This window comes from Stylophora pistillata, chromosome 8 (assembly GCF_964205215.1).
Source record: "Stylophora pistillata chromosome 8, jaStyPist1.2, whole genome shotgun sequence".
Lineage (NCBI taxonomy): Eukaryota > Metazoa > Cnidaria > Anthozoa > Scleractinia > Pocilloporidae > Stylophora > Stylophora pistillata.
In genome coordinates, this window is record NC_142526.1 from 29884102 (window position 1) to 29897671 (window position 13570).

General features: G+C 39.7%; 2 protein-coding genes across 3 annotated transcripts in view; one reads left to right on the forward strand and one right to left on the reverse strand.

The window, feature by feature from the left end:
* Positions 1-270: 270 nt before the first annotated feature.
* Positions 271-12138, reverse strand: LOC111342661 (PC3-like endoprotease variant B). Its single transcript, XM_022949754.2, has 14 exons — positions 11893-12138; positions 11113-11217; positions 10665-10754; positions 10034-10142; positions 9348-9385; positions 8310-8383; positions 7924-8012; positions 7011-7183; positions 6068-6289; positions 5669-5769; positions 4942-5163; positions 3712-3959; positions 3391-3590; positions 271-2029 (listed from the first exon to the last, which is right to left on the reverse strand). The coding sequence occupies exons 1-14, from the start codon at positions 12136-12138 to the stop codon at positions 1307-1309; spliced, it is 2640 nt and encodes an 879-aa protein (XP_022805489.2). The 3' UTR covers positions 271-1306.
* A 541-nt stretch (positions 12139-12679) lies between these two features.
* Positions 12680-13570, forward strand: part of LOC111342663 (synapse-associated protein 1) — a 7293-nt gene continuing 6402 nt past the window's right edge. The window contains exon 1 of one of the 2 annotated variants that reach the window (XM_022949756.2): positions 12680-13027. In XM_022949756.2, the coding sequence (XP_022805491.1) occupies positions 12835-13027 (193 nt within the window). In that variant the 5' untranslated portion in view covers positions 12680-12834. The remainder of the gene's footprint in view (positions 13028-13570) is intronic. The other variant, XM_088732019.1, reaches the window with a different exon arrangement.

Below are 13570 nucleotides of genomic sequence, written 5' to 3' on the forward strand. Positions count from 1 at the left end.
AAGTTGAGGATTTATAACTTGAAACTTTAATTTAGTTCTATCTGCGCACTCACTTCCATCACTGCGCTCGTATTCCAGTGTACATGGACACACACAAGCTTAGACTCAGATGTAATTGAAGCCTAAAAGTTTGCCGCACAGCACATCCCCGAATCTGACTTTCCACGAGATGTGCACCATGCTCGACATTCGTTTATCACTTCCGTTTTAAAATGACCCCTTATCAAAAACCACAGCGCTTTTGTCAAAGAAGAAATAAATCAACACCCCTTAAAAACAACTTTGTTTAATGCAACACTCACTGCAAAAAAATTACCAGCTATAGGTAAGGAAATGGGATGGATACACTATGGAAACGATAGTAACCAATCATATTAAACTGTATTCACTTACTCTATCATACATTGATTGAGGTAGGTTACCAGTCTCACTAACTGGCTACCTACTTTATGTCACAACGATGAAATATCACAGAAAACGTCAGGAATTAATGTCTAATAAGAGATAGAAGTTGAGTGTTTTAGAGGGACCTTCATGGTCAAGGATGCAACTTAGTTTACGTTTTCTTTCCTTAAGGGGGTATTATACCCGAGTGTATGAAGTCGCTACGCGCTTTTTCTGTGAAATAAACAACATACAGTTTACACTTGATTTGATTTCTTTAAGACTCGTACCCCATTTACACCAACGTCTAGGTAAAAGAGGTTTAACTGAATTAATATCAGAGACAGAGAACTGAAAAACTAAGGTACCCATAGGGTTCAAGTAGTCACTAACTTGTATTTTCAATATGCTAAATTTGAAGTGATAAACATCGATTTAAGCTGCTTCTAAGAAGAAAATAATTTAAAATTGCGTTTAACAAAACAGCTTTAAAACATGTTTAAACTTTGGTGTGAATGGGGTATCGATATTTTTGCCAGTACAGTACAAAACTTGTCAAAAAAAACATTCGACAATTCACTGTGTGGAGAACAAGAGAAAAGAATGGGTATAAAACCACGTTTTTCAGTTTCTAAAGCAGAGTTCCCCCCGAGGCAAACGAAGGTTTTCGAAACTTTGATAATCGGCTTGAAGTAGGAAACTCTCTCTGAAGGAGCGCCTATCAATTTGAAAAAATTCCTAAATCAAATACATGGCTCAGCCAATTCGTCATTCAGGGTCTAATTTTATGGCACGCCCTATCCAAGCCGCTTACCAAAATTTAGCAAAACTCCCATACAGTTGGGGTTCCTAGTGGTGATTTTCCTGTTCGAATGAATTATAAAACAGATAAATTGATAAAAATTCACTATACTATTTGTGTTTAATTTTCAGTACCATAAAACGTGAGCACCCATTTTAACAGAACCCCAGAACAGCCGTTGCCCAGACAAGGAATCTCAGGATTTTCGTAGCCCGCGTTTACTTGAACACGCTGGGTAGCGGTCTCCTCAGCCGCAACTTGGACCTTTTTCTTTAATGTCTTAGAATTATTGTTCATTACGACACTTTTCTTTGCGAAGGTCGTCTTCGAGTGCCTTTTTCTACCTCTAGATTTCAAATTCTTAACAACAGATGGTGCTTCTCGGAGAGTTTCTTTAAAACCGTTGTTATCATCAGCGATGTCTTCATCGATAAAGTCCTCATCATCGGGGAAATCATCAAGGGATGTCCCGCCGGAATCCGAGGGATATGAAATGTGGTCTCGATCCTCGGCGTCCATTTCTTCGTCGGGTATCTCTTCCAAGGGAATTCCCTCGCTAACATAAGCTTCAGGCTCTCGGCCACTTCCCGATTCCTGGGAATTTGAGTCAATCCCAGGGTCTGGGAAACCTTCGTCGTTGCCAGAAAAATCCCCGCTTCCCGATCCCTCGGGGTAAGCAATTCGGCTTCGATCGTAAACGTACTCTGTGGCGCTAGCCACATCGCTTTCAGTGAGGTTATAGAGATCGTCTATGACGCTTTGTTCACTCATTTCCGAGCTGTTCTGGTGCCGCACTTCGTCTCGCCTGACTCCCGGGGGATATGGAAAATCAATATGGGAGTCCTGTTTAAAAAAAAAAAAAAATTATAAACGACAGTTATTATCATGTGACCCGTCCGGCCCCGCTTCCGCAATCCCATAGAAAACCATAGTGAAAGCTGACGTAAGCAGGGCCGGACGAGTTGACGACAGCCGGTTTGGAAAAAGCCGTCCGGTCCTGCTGCCCTCAGGTCGCTCTGTTGGAAAAACTTACAGAAATGAGAAAAAAAGTTGCGTTTTTCATGGAATTGGGAGTTTCTCTGACTGAAAAAATTTTAATAGCAGAACTTCTTTTTATGCTCGTGTGGCTGCGTGTATCCGTTCATCGCGTCCTATTTAGATTGAAATTTTAAACACTTAGTTGTCTCGCAGTCATGACCTCGAGCCAAATATTTTCCCGCCCGGCCTTCCCACCCGGTCAATAAGTACATATTACAATTGTTATCAGAGGCAGACGGAAATAAGCAAAGGTTGTGTAAGGTGCACGATAAAAGTGACCACCAATAAGTACGGGAAACTGTTACCAACTAGATGCAGGCAGGTAAACGGCGGGAAAACGAGGATTCATTTCAAGCGCGGGAGACTAACCGGCGCCGAGCGTAGGAAAACGGTGACTACCGTTACGCGCGAGAAAATATGGATCAATATCAACCGCGAGAAACTGTAACCGACTAGGTGCAGGGAGGTAAATGGTGACTACTTCTAAGCGCGGGAAAACAAGGATAACTTTCAACGGCGGGAAAACTGTCACCGGCGCCAAGGGTACGAAGACGGTGACTACCACTAAGCGCGGGAAAACAAGGATAACTTTCAACGGCGGGAAAACTGTCACCGGCGCCAAGGGTACGAAGACGGTGACTACCACTAAGCGCGGGAAAACAAGGATAACTTTCAACGGCGGGAAAACTGTAACCGGCGCCAAGGGTACGAAGACGGTGACTACCACTAAGCGCGGGAAAACAAGGATAACTTTCAACGGCGGGAAAACTGTAACCGGCGCCAAGGGTACGAAGACGGTGACTACCACTAAGCGCGGGAAAACAAGGATAACTTTCAACGGCGGGAAAACTGTAACCGGCGCCAAGGGTACGAAGACGGTGACTACCACTAAGCGCGGGAAAACAAGGATAACTTTCAACGGCGGGAAAACTGTAACCGGCGCCAAGGGTACGAAGACGGTGACTACCACTAAGCGCGGGAAAACAAGGATAACTTTCAACGGCGGGAAAACTGTAACCGGCGCCAAGGGTACGAAGACGGTGACTACCACTAAGCGCGGGAAAACAACCAGTACTTTCAAGCGCAATAATTTGTAAAAGGTTGTACTCCAAATAAAAACACATGATATCCAGAGAAAAACATCTTTCGTTTTTCCGTCGCAATACCTGCATTTTCAGCTGCTGAACGCGAGTTTGCTGCTGCTTGGTTTGATCGTCAATAACTTGTTCCTCTAAATCCTCTACATCAGTATCTTGTTTGCTCGTGTCCAGGTGTAGAGTACCGTAACCGTTCAACACGCGGTCCCCAATCTCGTTCAACGGATTATCAATGAGCTTCAGCTGCCAGAAACCCCGAGGATTTTCACCTGTACAGAGACAAACAGGGATTTTAAACCTTCCGAGCGAGCCTCGTGAGAATACAAGACACCAAATTGATATGCATGCACTCCAACACTACGAATATTCTGTCTATTGGACAGTACTTACCCCAGCAGTGAACGGTCATAAAGCCCCAGTTATCAAGACCTTCCTTGGAGTCGTCATAATGTCGTGTAGAAAGCATTTCATTCTTGGTCCCTGATGGTGACATCAGTAGAATGCTGACGTCACCACGGCGCCGATGAATGAAGCTGATGGTGAGTACCACGTGCTCAAGTTTGTTTATCTCGGCAATAGTCCCTGCGCATGCTTTAGTGGGTATAGACAGCTCCAGCGCACCACCTGAAGGGATGTCCCTGTAAAGTGAAAGACACAATCCCGCCTGATTAGAGTGTGGTGTTGTGGGAATTCGAAGCTACTCAACCAACACGACTGCAACGATGTCGTTGTATGGTATGTTGTTCATTTTCAACTTTGGTTTCAATTTTTCCTTGTTTTTCAGTTGAAAGAGACACGAATTTCAATGCAAATCGCTCTTCTCCCCTCATCCTTGAAACAGAGACATGAATTTCAAAAAGGGTGATGTCGGTGATGCCACAGTTTGCACATTGCAGAATCCACTCTTAATCTTTTATTAATTCTCATCGCCATGGTTTTCACCTCATCCACACAACCAGTTTTCATTTTCTATTAAATTCATAAGACATTTTTAACGCTAATAATATACATGAAAAAATTTCTCAGTTCTGATTGGTTAAGATGAATGCAGTTTTCAGTAAATTCAGTGCAGAAGAGAGTTAATTCAGTGCAAAGAAAGAAACAAACCAGACATTATGATTGGTCAGAATGATTGGTCAATGTCAAGGTCAATGTCAAGGTCAATGTCAAGGTCAATGTCACTTGCAGGGTTTGAATAAACTATTTTTGCACGTGATGCGCGCGCTTTTCTTCTGCGTAGTTATGAGAAGCTACCTCGTATTTTTTCATGTATATTATTAACAGATAATCACATGATTTTCTCGTGCAATTTGGAATAAATAAGCCCTTGTAAATTTTTTCAAAGACCACAAATTGCACTCGCCCTACGGGCTCATGCAATTTTGTTAGTCTTTGAAAAAATTTACTCGTGCTTATTTATTCCAAACTGCACTCGAAATCATGTGATTACCTATACTTAAAAATTGATCTCATAAGCATTGGGAAATAGTTCCTCTAGAAAAAGAAGAGTTCCCGGCTTTTTCTTTATCTTAACAGAAAGACTCAGTATGATTCCAAAACAAAGTCTTTTATATTGGAATGTTAATTTTTTGTAGAGTTTTACACTGTAATGTTGGTCACCTTTCTTCTATACTAGCTGCTCCAGTGCAAATCCGCTGGGCAGGTACTGCGGTCCATGCTTTCGCCATTTCTACCATAGCATCAGCATCCAAGCGACCAAAACCAAACTTGTGATTGAAATGAAACCCTGCTCCATTTGTCCGCCATCCGTCATCCACGGGACTCGTTAATTTGGCTGTTCTTACAATGATGTGTTGCATGTCTCTCCAAGTCAGTTTGTTACTATGAAAGATTTACATCCACAGTGTAAATAAGAAAAGATGAATGAATAAATGAATAAGAAATGAAGAAAAAAACAGATGAAATTCAAGAAATCACAACCAAAGTTAGCCCAATGTCAACCAATCGGAGCGAAGATTGACATCATAATCAGCCAATTAGAACTCCTAGTAAAAACAGGTATACTGAGGGGGAAAACGCGATTGACCAATCATGATTGGTTAAAGTTTTGAATCTGATCGGGGCGGTGAGAGGGAAGCGCGAGTTTTCTGGACCAACCACAGAGTGAAATTAAGCAGAAGCAAAACATGCCTGAATTACCTTCGACGCTCAATTGAAAATCGCTCTTACGGTAAATTCATGTTCGTTTTAAGCTAAATACTAAGCAAGATTGTGAACGAGCAGTTTAGAGCGTGCACTTTCTGGTAAAATCTGAGAGTCACTCAGAAATGTCAGGGAAGAAGCTCAATAAAAGTAGTTACGAGGCAGCGTTGGGAAAATTGCTTACTTTGCTTCCAACGCAAGAGCTATCATTCCTGCTGCTAAAGGGGCGGCTGATGAAGTCCCTTTAAACTGTTCTGTACATTGGTGATGGAGGTCTGTAGTTATCTGCAAATAGCACGAAATTAAAAAAAGGATGCTGAACTTTGTCAGTAAAGTGGAACAGGGACACAAATCTTAACCACGGCTACCTCTACTTACTGACGAAAATAGCCATATAGTACTAGATTAATGTTTCACACGCGCTCTCCGTTCCATCGAAGGCGTCCTTCCGAGTCACATAATAAGATAAGTGGTAATTTTTTTTTTAATTTAATCGCTACTGAACAAAAACGATGAGCAACACAATCTACTGACATTTAAGACTATAATTAACTCAAATTTAGAGCTAATAAAAGCAGCTTACCATTTTGTTTTCTTCTCGCTCTCTGTGGGCTCCTCCGTTAAATGTGACTGCTAAAGTAGATGAGCAGAGCTCAGTATAGTAAGCAGATAGGCCATGATCACCAATACAGCCGATAGACACCGTGTATATACTGGTAGTGTAGCCATCACAGTTGCAGTCATCATCTGTAAGACCACCATTGCCAGTCGCCCACACGTAGATGTTACCTTTACCACCACGACCCTACAAATGCCATTGTGAATTACGTAAGCCTGTTATGATAGAAAAACTGAAAATATGGGCTGAATGGGTAATAATAGTAATAATTAAAAATTTATAACGTGCCTTTTCCATGCAGATATGATCAAAAGCGCGGTAAGAAAAAAAAAATAAAACAAAACAAACAGGAATGAGAAAGTAAATACGAAACGAAAAAGGTTTAAGAATCGACATTTAGCTCTTTCATACATTGTGGGCTAAGTGACTGAATGAACTTTCTTACTGACGGACTGACAGACAGACAGGCAGAAAAGATAATTTAGTTTTGTCAGCTGAGTTGATAATGTAAGTTGGCCACCGTAAAGAGTTTCTAAAGCTAAAGTTTTGAGTGTTAGCCCTTGGTCAGAGCGAATTGGTCGCGAATGGTTTGAATTGTTTCGACCTGACGAAGGGTTAACGTTCGAAACGTCAGCTTTACGGAGGCAAATTTACATTATCAATAACTTGATAAGACCAAAATATCTCTAAATACACCCACCGATGCAGCACCAAAGTTTTCATAGAAATATACTCCCTTTAGAAAGACCTATAGACAGACCGATAGACAGAATGACTGACAGATATGCTGACTGGCTAGCTGACGGGGGAAGCTACCGACAGAATACATACGCAAGAACTCTTCTTTTACCGCATTAACTTTCAATAAAAACCAAAAAAAGGAAATAATTCCGGCGTCGCATCTCACCATTTCAGCTCCTCTTTTCAGCGCCTTAGCCGCCAAAGGACCCGGCTTCCCGAAAGTTTTCCCATCATCCTTTGGTCCCCAACAGTTACTAAATATGTCCACATATTGAAGTTGAAATCCCAGCGAACTCGCCTCTAACGCATCTGTGGCTTTACCGTCTAACATGCGAACGCCTTGAATGATAGGAAAAACACTGTTATACCACAAATACGGCATTTTTTTGCACAAATTTGAGTCCCAAAAATATTCTTTGTAAGATTTGAGAGAAATCATCGACCAAAATAAAATAAAGGCTCACACGGCAACTCTTATAAATCCATGAAGCGCCTTTTAAGCAATAAAAAAGATGTTTGCTTTTTCAACAAAGGCAACCATCGAAATTCAAAACTACAAGCGTAAAGACCACTAACGTTCAGCAAAATATGTTTCTAGGGAAAAACGTGTATGAAAAGAATCCCCCTGTGACATACGAGGCTGCTCATTAAGAAATACATCATTCCGTTTCTGATGGCAAAAACAGTGGTTATTAGAGAGATTCAGCACCACGTTTACGTTAAACGTGAACTGCAAGAGAGACCTTGTGACCTCATTTTACCCGCCATTCTTTCACGTTCGCCGGTTACGCTTTGCCGTTTCTTCGCGAAAGTAACCTGTTTCGCGTTTGCCGTGTACGTAAGATTTTCTTCACTTTTTCCCTCAAAGAGTAGAAGTTAATTGCTGGAAAAAGGGCACCAAAACTATTCCTTGTAAGTCATACTAGGGCGCCTTCAAATCCACTGTGACGTGAGCTCACGCGAAGCTAAAGCAGCAAGGCTCATGCTATTTTACGCGAAACGTGAAAGAGCAAGCTGACGTTTGGCGTTTCACGTAAACGCAGTGTTAAATCTCTTTATTTTCTCTAATATCAACTTACCTCCTACATGAGCATGATACGCTACTCCCGCTCCACAAATGGTGTTGTTTGCTAAAGCTGCAACTTCTCCCGCACATCGGGTTCCATGGCTTTAAATTCAAAATGAGAAAGAAAAAACGTCAGTTCTCTAGGTCATGTTCACATTTAAAGGAGTGCACATCACATACAGCTGCTGCACCTGAAAAAATTGGGATCAATTATTTTTATTTTTTGGTTATTTTCAATCCGGATCATTCAACTGAAATCTTGACCACCCTCGTTTGCGCCTCACAAAGACCTTCCCGTTAGAAAAAACCTGCACAGTGCGTAATTTCTGCGGGACATATATCTATGGAAGTTAACCCCATTATTCATTATTTAATAGTCAATATACAACGATTCATTACCAATTGTCAGGATCAGTATCTCGTGGTCTAGGATCATTGTCATTATCGTTGAAATCATGGCTAGCTTTTGGATCCTGCAATTCATAAAAAAATTCAAGCAAAAGTTAGTAAGTTACCATATCAGTCTCTCTGCTGTTAATAAAAAGTGTATGCACTATATAACTGTATTAAACGTGAATCAAAGCAGATATCAGTATTGATTCCTTGATAATTCAGCACTATTGGGGTAACCGGTCGTTTAGCCAACGTGTCAATTCGCCAACGACCAGTTCGCCAACGTATGAGGTCGATTCGCCAAAATTGTTCCAAACTGACCTTAGACGTTGACGAATCGACCTCACACATTGGCGAACTGGTCGTTGGCGAACTGACACGTTGGCGAAATGACCAGCACTCCATATTGGTTTGTTAGGAAACATACCATATAACTATCAAGACAAGAGCGAATTATCGATAACCTCGTGTGGTTATAGCCTCAGTATCAGCAGGCTCTCATTCTTTAAGTTCTTGAGCACAAGTGTTTCTTTGCTTACAGGAAAGTGTGAGGCCCTGAGCAAATTGAGCTAGCGACAGGTCTGCAAGGGGTCTGGAACTGATAGTTATTGGTGCCAGACCCCTGGCTAATTCTCCCTAACTCATTCCAAATCTTCCCATGGGTGGAAAAACGTGTGTCCTGGCCCGGCTAATAATGAGGGGCTGCTTGCAAGATAGTCTGGATGTAAACTACACAATTTGTCAGACACATGAGCTTTAAAATTCTGCCACATGTGCGGCTTCTATTAAACAACCCAAAATAGTTCCCATCATTTTAATGGTCATTATTTTGTTTAAAAATTAACGATTCTGACAAGATAACGTTTTCTAGGTACTTAACAATGAAATAGAGGGTTCAGAGCCATCTAAAAATTTTTTAACAAAAATTGACAGGAACGTTTTTCTTTTTTTATATCATGTAATGCATCACTAGCACTGCACCTACACAAATATTATCTATCTTTAATCACTGGTGGATATAACTAATAAAAAATTACAACTTACGTAATTTGCTGCCAAATCTGGGTGAGTATGATCAACACCTAAAAAAGATAAAATTATTTCAAACAAAATTTGGAAGTATTCTGAGAGCTACATGTTAGAGTCTGGGAACTAAATGGTAAAAAGCAGCATTCTCCAGTTTTTCACAAATGAACAATACACACCAAAGACACTAGCGCTCAAATGTTCACTGACAGGCTCAACATGAGATACCATCTCAAAAAAAAAAAAAAAATACCAAATGAAAAAGAAAAATATAATTATAATAATACCATATCAAACAGTGATAAAATGGGACTCATAAAAGAGGCCTCTGGCTGAATATATTAAAAGTTTGTCTCATCTGATCACTTATTGTCAGATAATATTACACATCAACTGAAACTGGGAGGAGAAGTTGTACCAAAAATATGTTGGTAGCGCTACGATGGGTAAAGCTGAATTTCTGTTACTTGGATTATTAATCAACACTTCTGTGGATGGAGATTTAGAGTCAACAACTAAAGGGGTGAACAGAATAAAGCCCTGTGGGACACTCTTGATTAACACCAACTTCTCCCTCTTTTTTAGTTTTTTTTTTACAAAAAAAGTGCATGACAATATAGATGGAGGATCTATCAGTCATTGCAAAGTCACTTAAATAAATGACTTTTTTCTGTGAATCCTTTCAGTCATAAGCCAGTACCCACCATCATCTAAAATAGACACCACAATTCCTTTGCCAGTGTAGCCTTTCTTCCAGACTGGAAGGACATTGATATCCACTCCAACAGGTCCCCCTGTCTGACCTTCATTGAGCTAATAAAATATCCTTACTGATTATTTATTACCATAATGATTAGTTAAAATGGCTAACAACAGTGAAAGTCTAACCAAACATTATTCATAGGTGAAAACTGAATCATGATTCTCTCTCTCTCTCTCTCTCTCTCTCTCTCTCTCTCTCTCTCTCTCTCTCTCTCTCTCTCTCTCTCTCTCTCTCTCTCTCTCTCTCTCTCTCTCTCTCTCTCTCTCTCTCTCTCTCTCTCTCTCTCTCTCTCTCTCCCTCTCTGGATACCATGAGTATGATGCAATGGGTACCTGGATACATCTGTGTGTGGGCTCACACCTGGGTTCCAAGCATGATCCATTCAACTTAACCATAAGAACAGTTTTCTTTCCTGGGGTGAAATGGTCATAGTGCTAGTGGAAGTCCTGTGATATCAAAGGCACCCATTGTCTATACAATCCAATGCCTCTGCATTTTTTTTTTTTCATTATGGGTTCAGTTATGTCCATTATATTGCCTTACGCACTAATTGTAAAACATATTCCTCTTACCAAATACCACATTTCCCTAAACTTTGGATCTGTAGGTATTCCATCACGTTTAATTCTGTGAAGAATCTTTTGCTGTTCTGCCCATTTCACCTGGTTTAGATACAACTGGATGTTACATTGCATCACTCTATAGATATTGATGAGACATAGCAACCAACCTTTTCACCAATGACATTTTTAGCACATTATTTCTATAAAAATACAATCCCTATCATATAATCCTCCACAAGCTAAATGCACTTGAGAAATTCTGAATTTTGTCCGTGTCAAAATTTATTGTCAAACTAAAATATATTTTAAGACCTGTGCACATGAAAAATATCTTAGCCTAGTTAATGTTCTTGTCACTGATCAAACCATAAGGTTAAACATTTATGATTTGACTTACAGTGTGCCTCAAATTAATTAACCCTTCAAAAATTTAAAAAAAGAAAAAAAAGAAACAAACCTCTTTCTCAAGTAATAACCTATCAGTTTTGTCTCTGTTGTGCTCTTTATTAAGTTCATCCACTTCATCGTGTCTAAGATGATAGTGACCAGGAAGATCTCCAATCTGGAAAAAATGCATTCAAAGTTAAGGGTCACATGTAGGACAGAAAAACTTGACTGATCTTTCAAAGAGGAATTAAGACTGGGTTTTTGATGATCTCAATGTCATTTTTATATTTGTATTTAAAACATTGAAAAACATTCAAAGATTTGACTGTATACATGCAGGCAAATTCTGTTTAAGCTTTTAAAGTACTCAAGACATGTGCCAATAAAGTAGGTCTTCTAGCTGGTTTCTATAATGAAATATTGACACAAGTCAATTCACTGTTTTAGAGCATCACAAATTTTGACTCATAAAAACTTAGTTTTCCTCTGGAACTGCCTTTCCACATTTAAACCAGAGGGAGTGACCACATTTCTTAAAAAAAAGTTGGTCTGTATAATGAGTCAATATGTCTCTCTTGAAAGTACTTAGAAATTCAACACTCGTGAAAAGGGCAAATACAGTATAACGTGACTTAAAGTTTTTATTTTACCCACTCCTCTGGTAGGTGCAAAATGAAAGTACATCCTATGCACAATAAAAAATGGATTTTACTCAACCATGTCGGCCACCATGTGTTCTTTGGATAATTCATAATATTAACTGCGTTCTACCTTCATCCAGGCAAATATTGTTACAAATAATTCCACTATCTTTCTTCCTAAAAACATTGCGAAATTAAGCTTAATTAACCTTTCCTATGACAGAAAAACCATGTCTTTTTGCGATCGCTGCGACCACGTGTTCTTCTGCAGGGTCAATTTCTACGGCCCAAGTGTTGGTAAAGTAACCTTCCTTATCGGCCAATTCCCTCTTCCAATCTCTCGTATTGTTCCAACTGGCGTCAAACTGCGGCCTTCCCCACGAACCCCAGTAAACACTCGAAATTGTTACTATCGCCAAGTACGCTCTTGTCAAGAAAAAAGGCCCATTTCCCATATTTTCGTTCCAGTAATCGGCGATCGCTCTCGTGGAGGCATTCGAAAAGGAATTTACCCATGGATGACAAAGCAATTAAATCATTTATGTTGACAAACGCCGGCAGGTATACCCTGGTGAAACCCTGATGAATTTCTCGCTCTGACAGGTGGGTTTATTCTTTCGTCTCACGACTTTTATGGTCTTTTGCCGTCGCTTTTCGAAATGACGACATACACGACGAAATTTTGAAACGATTTTTGACTAAAAACGAAATAAATCGTGATGAAAACATTTTTTTAGTTTCTGCCGTTCAAATCTATCGATTCTCACATTTCCAAGTTCACTCAGATCAGCTCAGATCTGACCTTCACCTTCCTTATGAAACTTGTTATCTCATAGCACCGTCCACATAATTCCCGAATCTTCTCTTTGCGTGTCTTTCACAAAAACTCATCCCATATCGTGTGCTTTTAAAAAATAATTTGTAGAGTAGAAATTAAAGAAAATCAAAACAATATTTTCTAAATCATCTGCCATAATTTTTGATAGCAGCTGGGCGCATACAGTTTACAATGAATCAGCTGGCAAAGCATTGCATGCTCATATCGAAAATTTGACGTCACGAGAAAACAATTATGGCGACGAAGATGGACATGAAGGCTGTGTTTGTTTTCTTCTGAGAGAAATAGTTTTGTTAAAAATCAAGAAAAAAGTATGTTTAGTTGGTGGTCCTCTTTGGGGCCCCCAAAAAGTGAAAATGGCGGTGATACGAGCGAGAACCCCGTCGAAGGAGAGCCGAAAACAAATGCTGAGTGCTCTGATGATTCTATACCCAACACGACAAACGAGTCGGAAAGTAAAGGCTCCGAGCTAGATTATGCAAAGGACGTAGCTAAAAATGTAGGAAGTAAGTATTTTAAATTGTTATACGAACTTTAGTATTGTTTTTCAAGGTCACAACGTAATTTACTAATGATGTTTAAAAGGGTGTATGCAAACAGAAGCATTCGAGGTTTCGCTTCTAGTAAAAAAAAAAAAAAATTATATATTGATTGAGAAACCTAATCGGTTAAATACATCATGTAAACAACCTAATTCAAAATATTTGAAAAAGGGAAATTTGCGTCAGGAGATACAGGAATAAAGAAATTTTAGCCAAATGTACTTCATGATTTTACTACCTAATTTGATACGATTTAAGAAAAAGTCGGCTGCTAAATAAACAACTTACACTACGTAAGTATAGTTTAGTGAACCTTGATGGTTTTTAAGGTCAGTTTAAAAGTCCACTACAGCTGCATCTCATCCTAATTTCCATAGTATAAAAACACAAGACTATTGCTACTACCCAGTTCAACTGGCAGGTGGCAATCTATCGGGTTATCAGGCCAGTAATACCACTTATTATCCAACTGCATTAGGTATGTAGAGTACAAATAACTCCTGAACC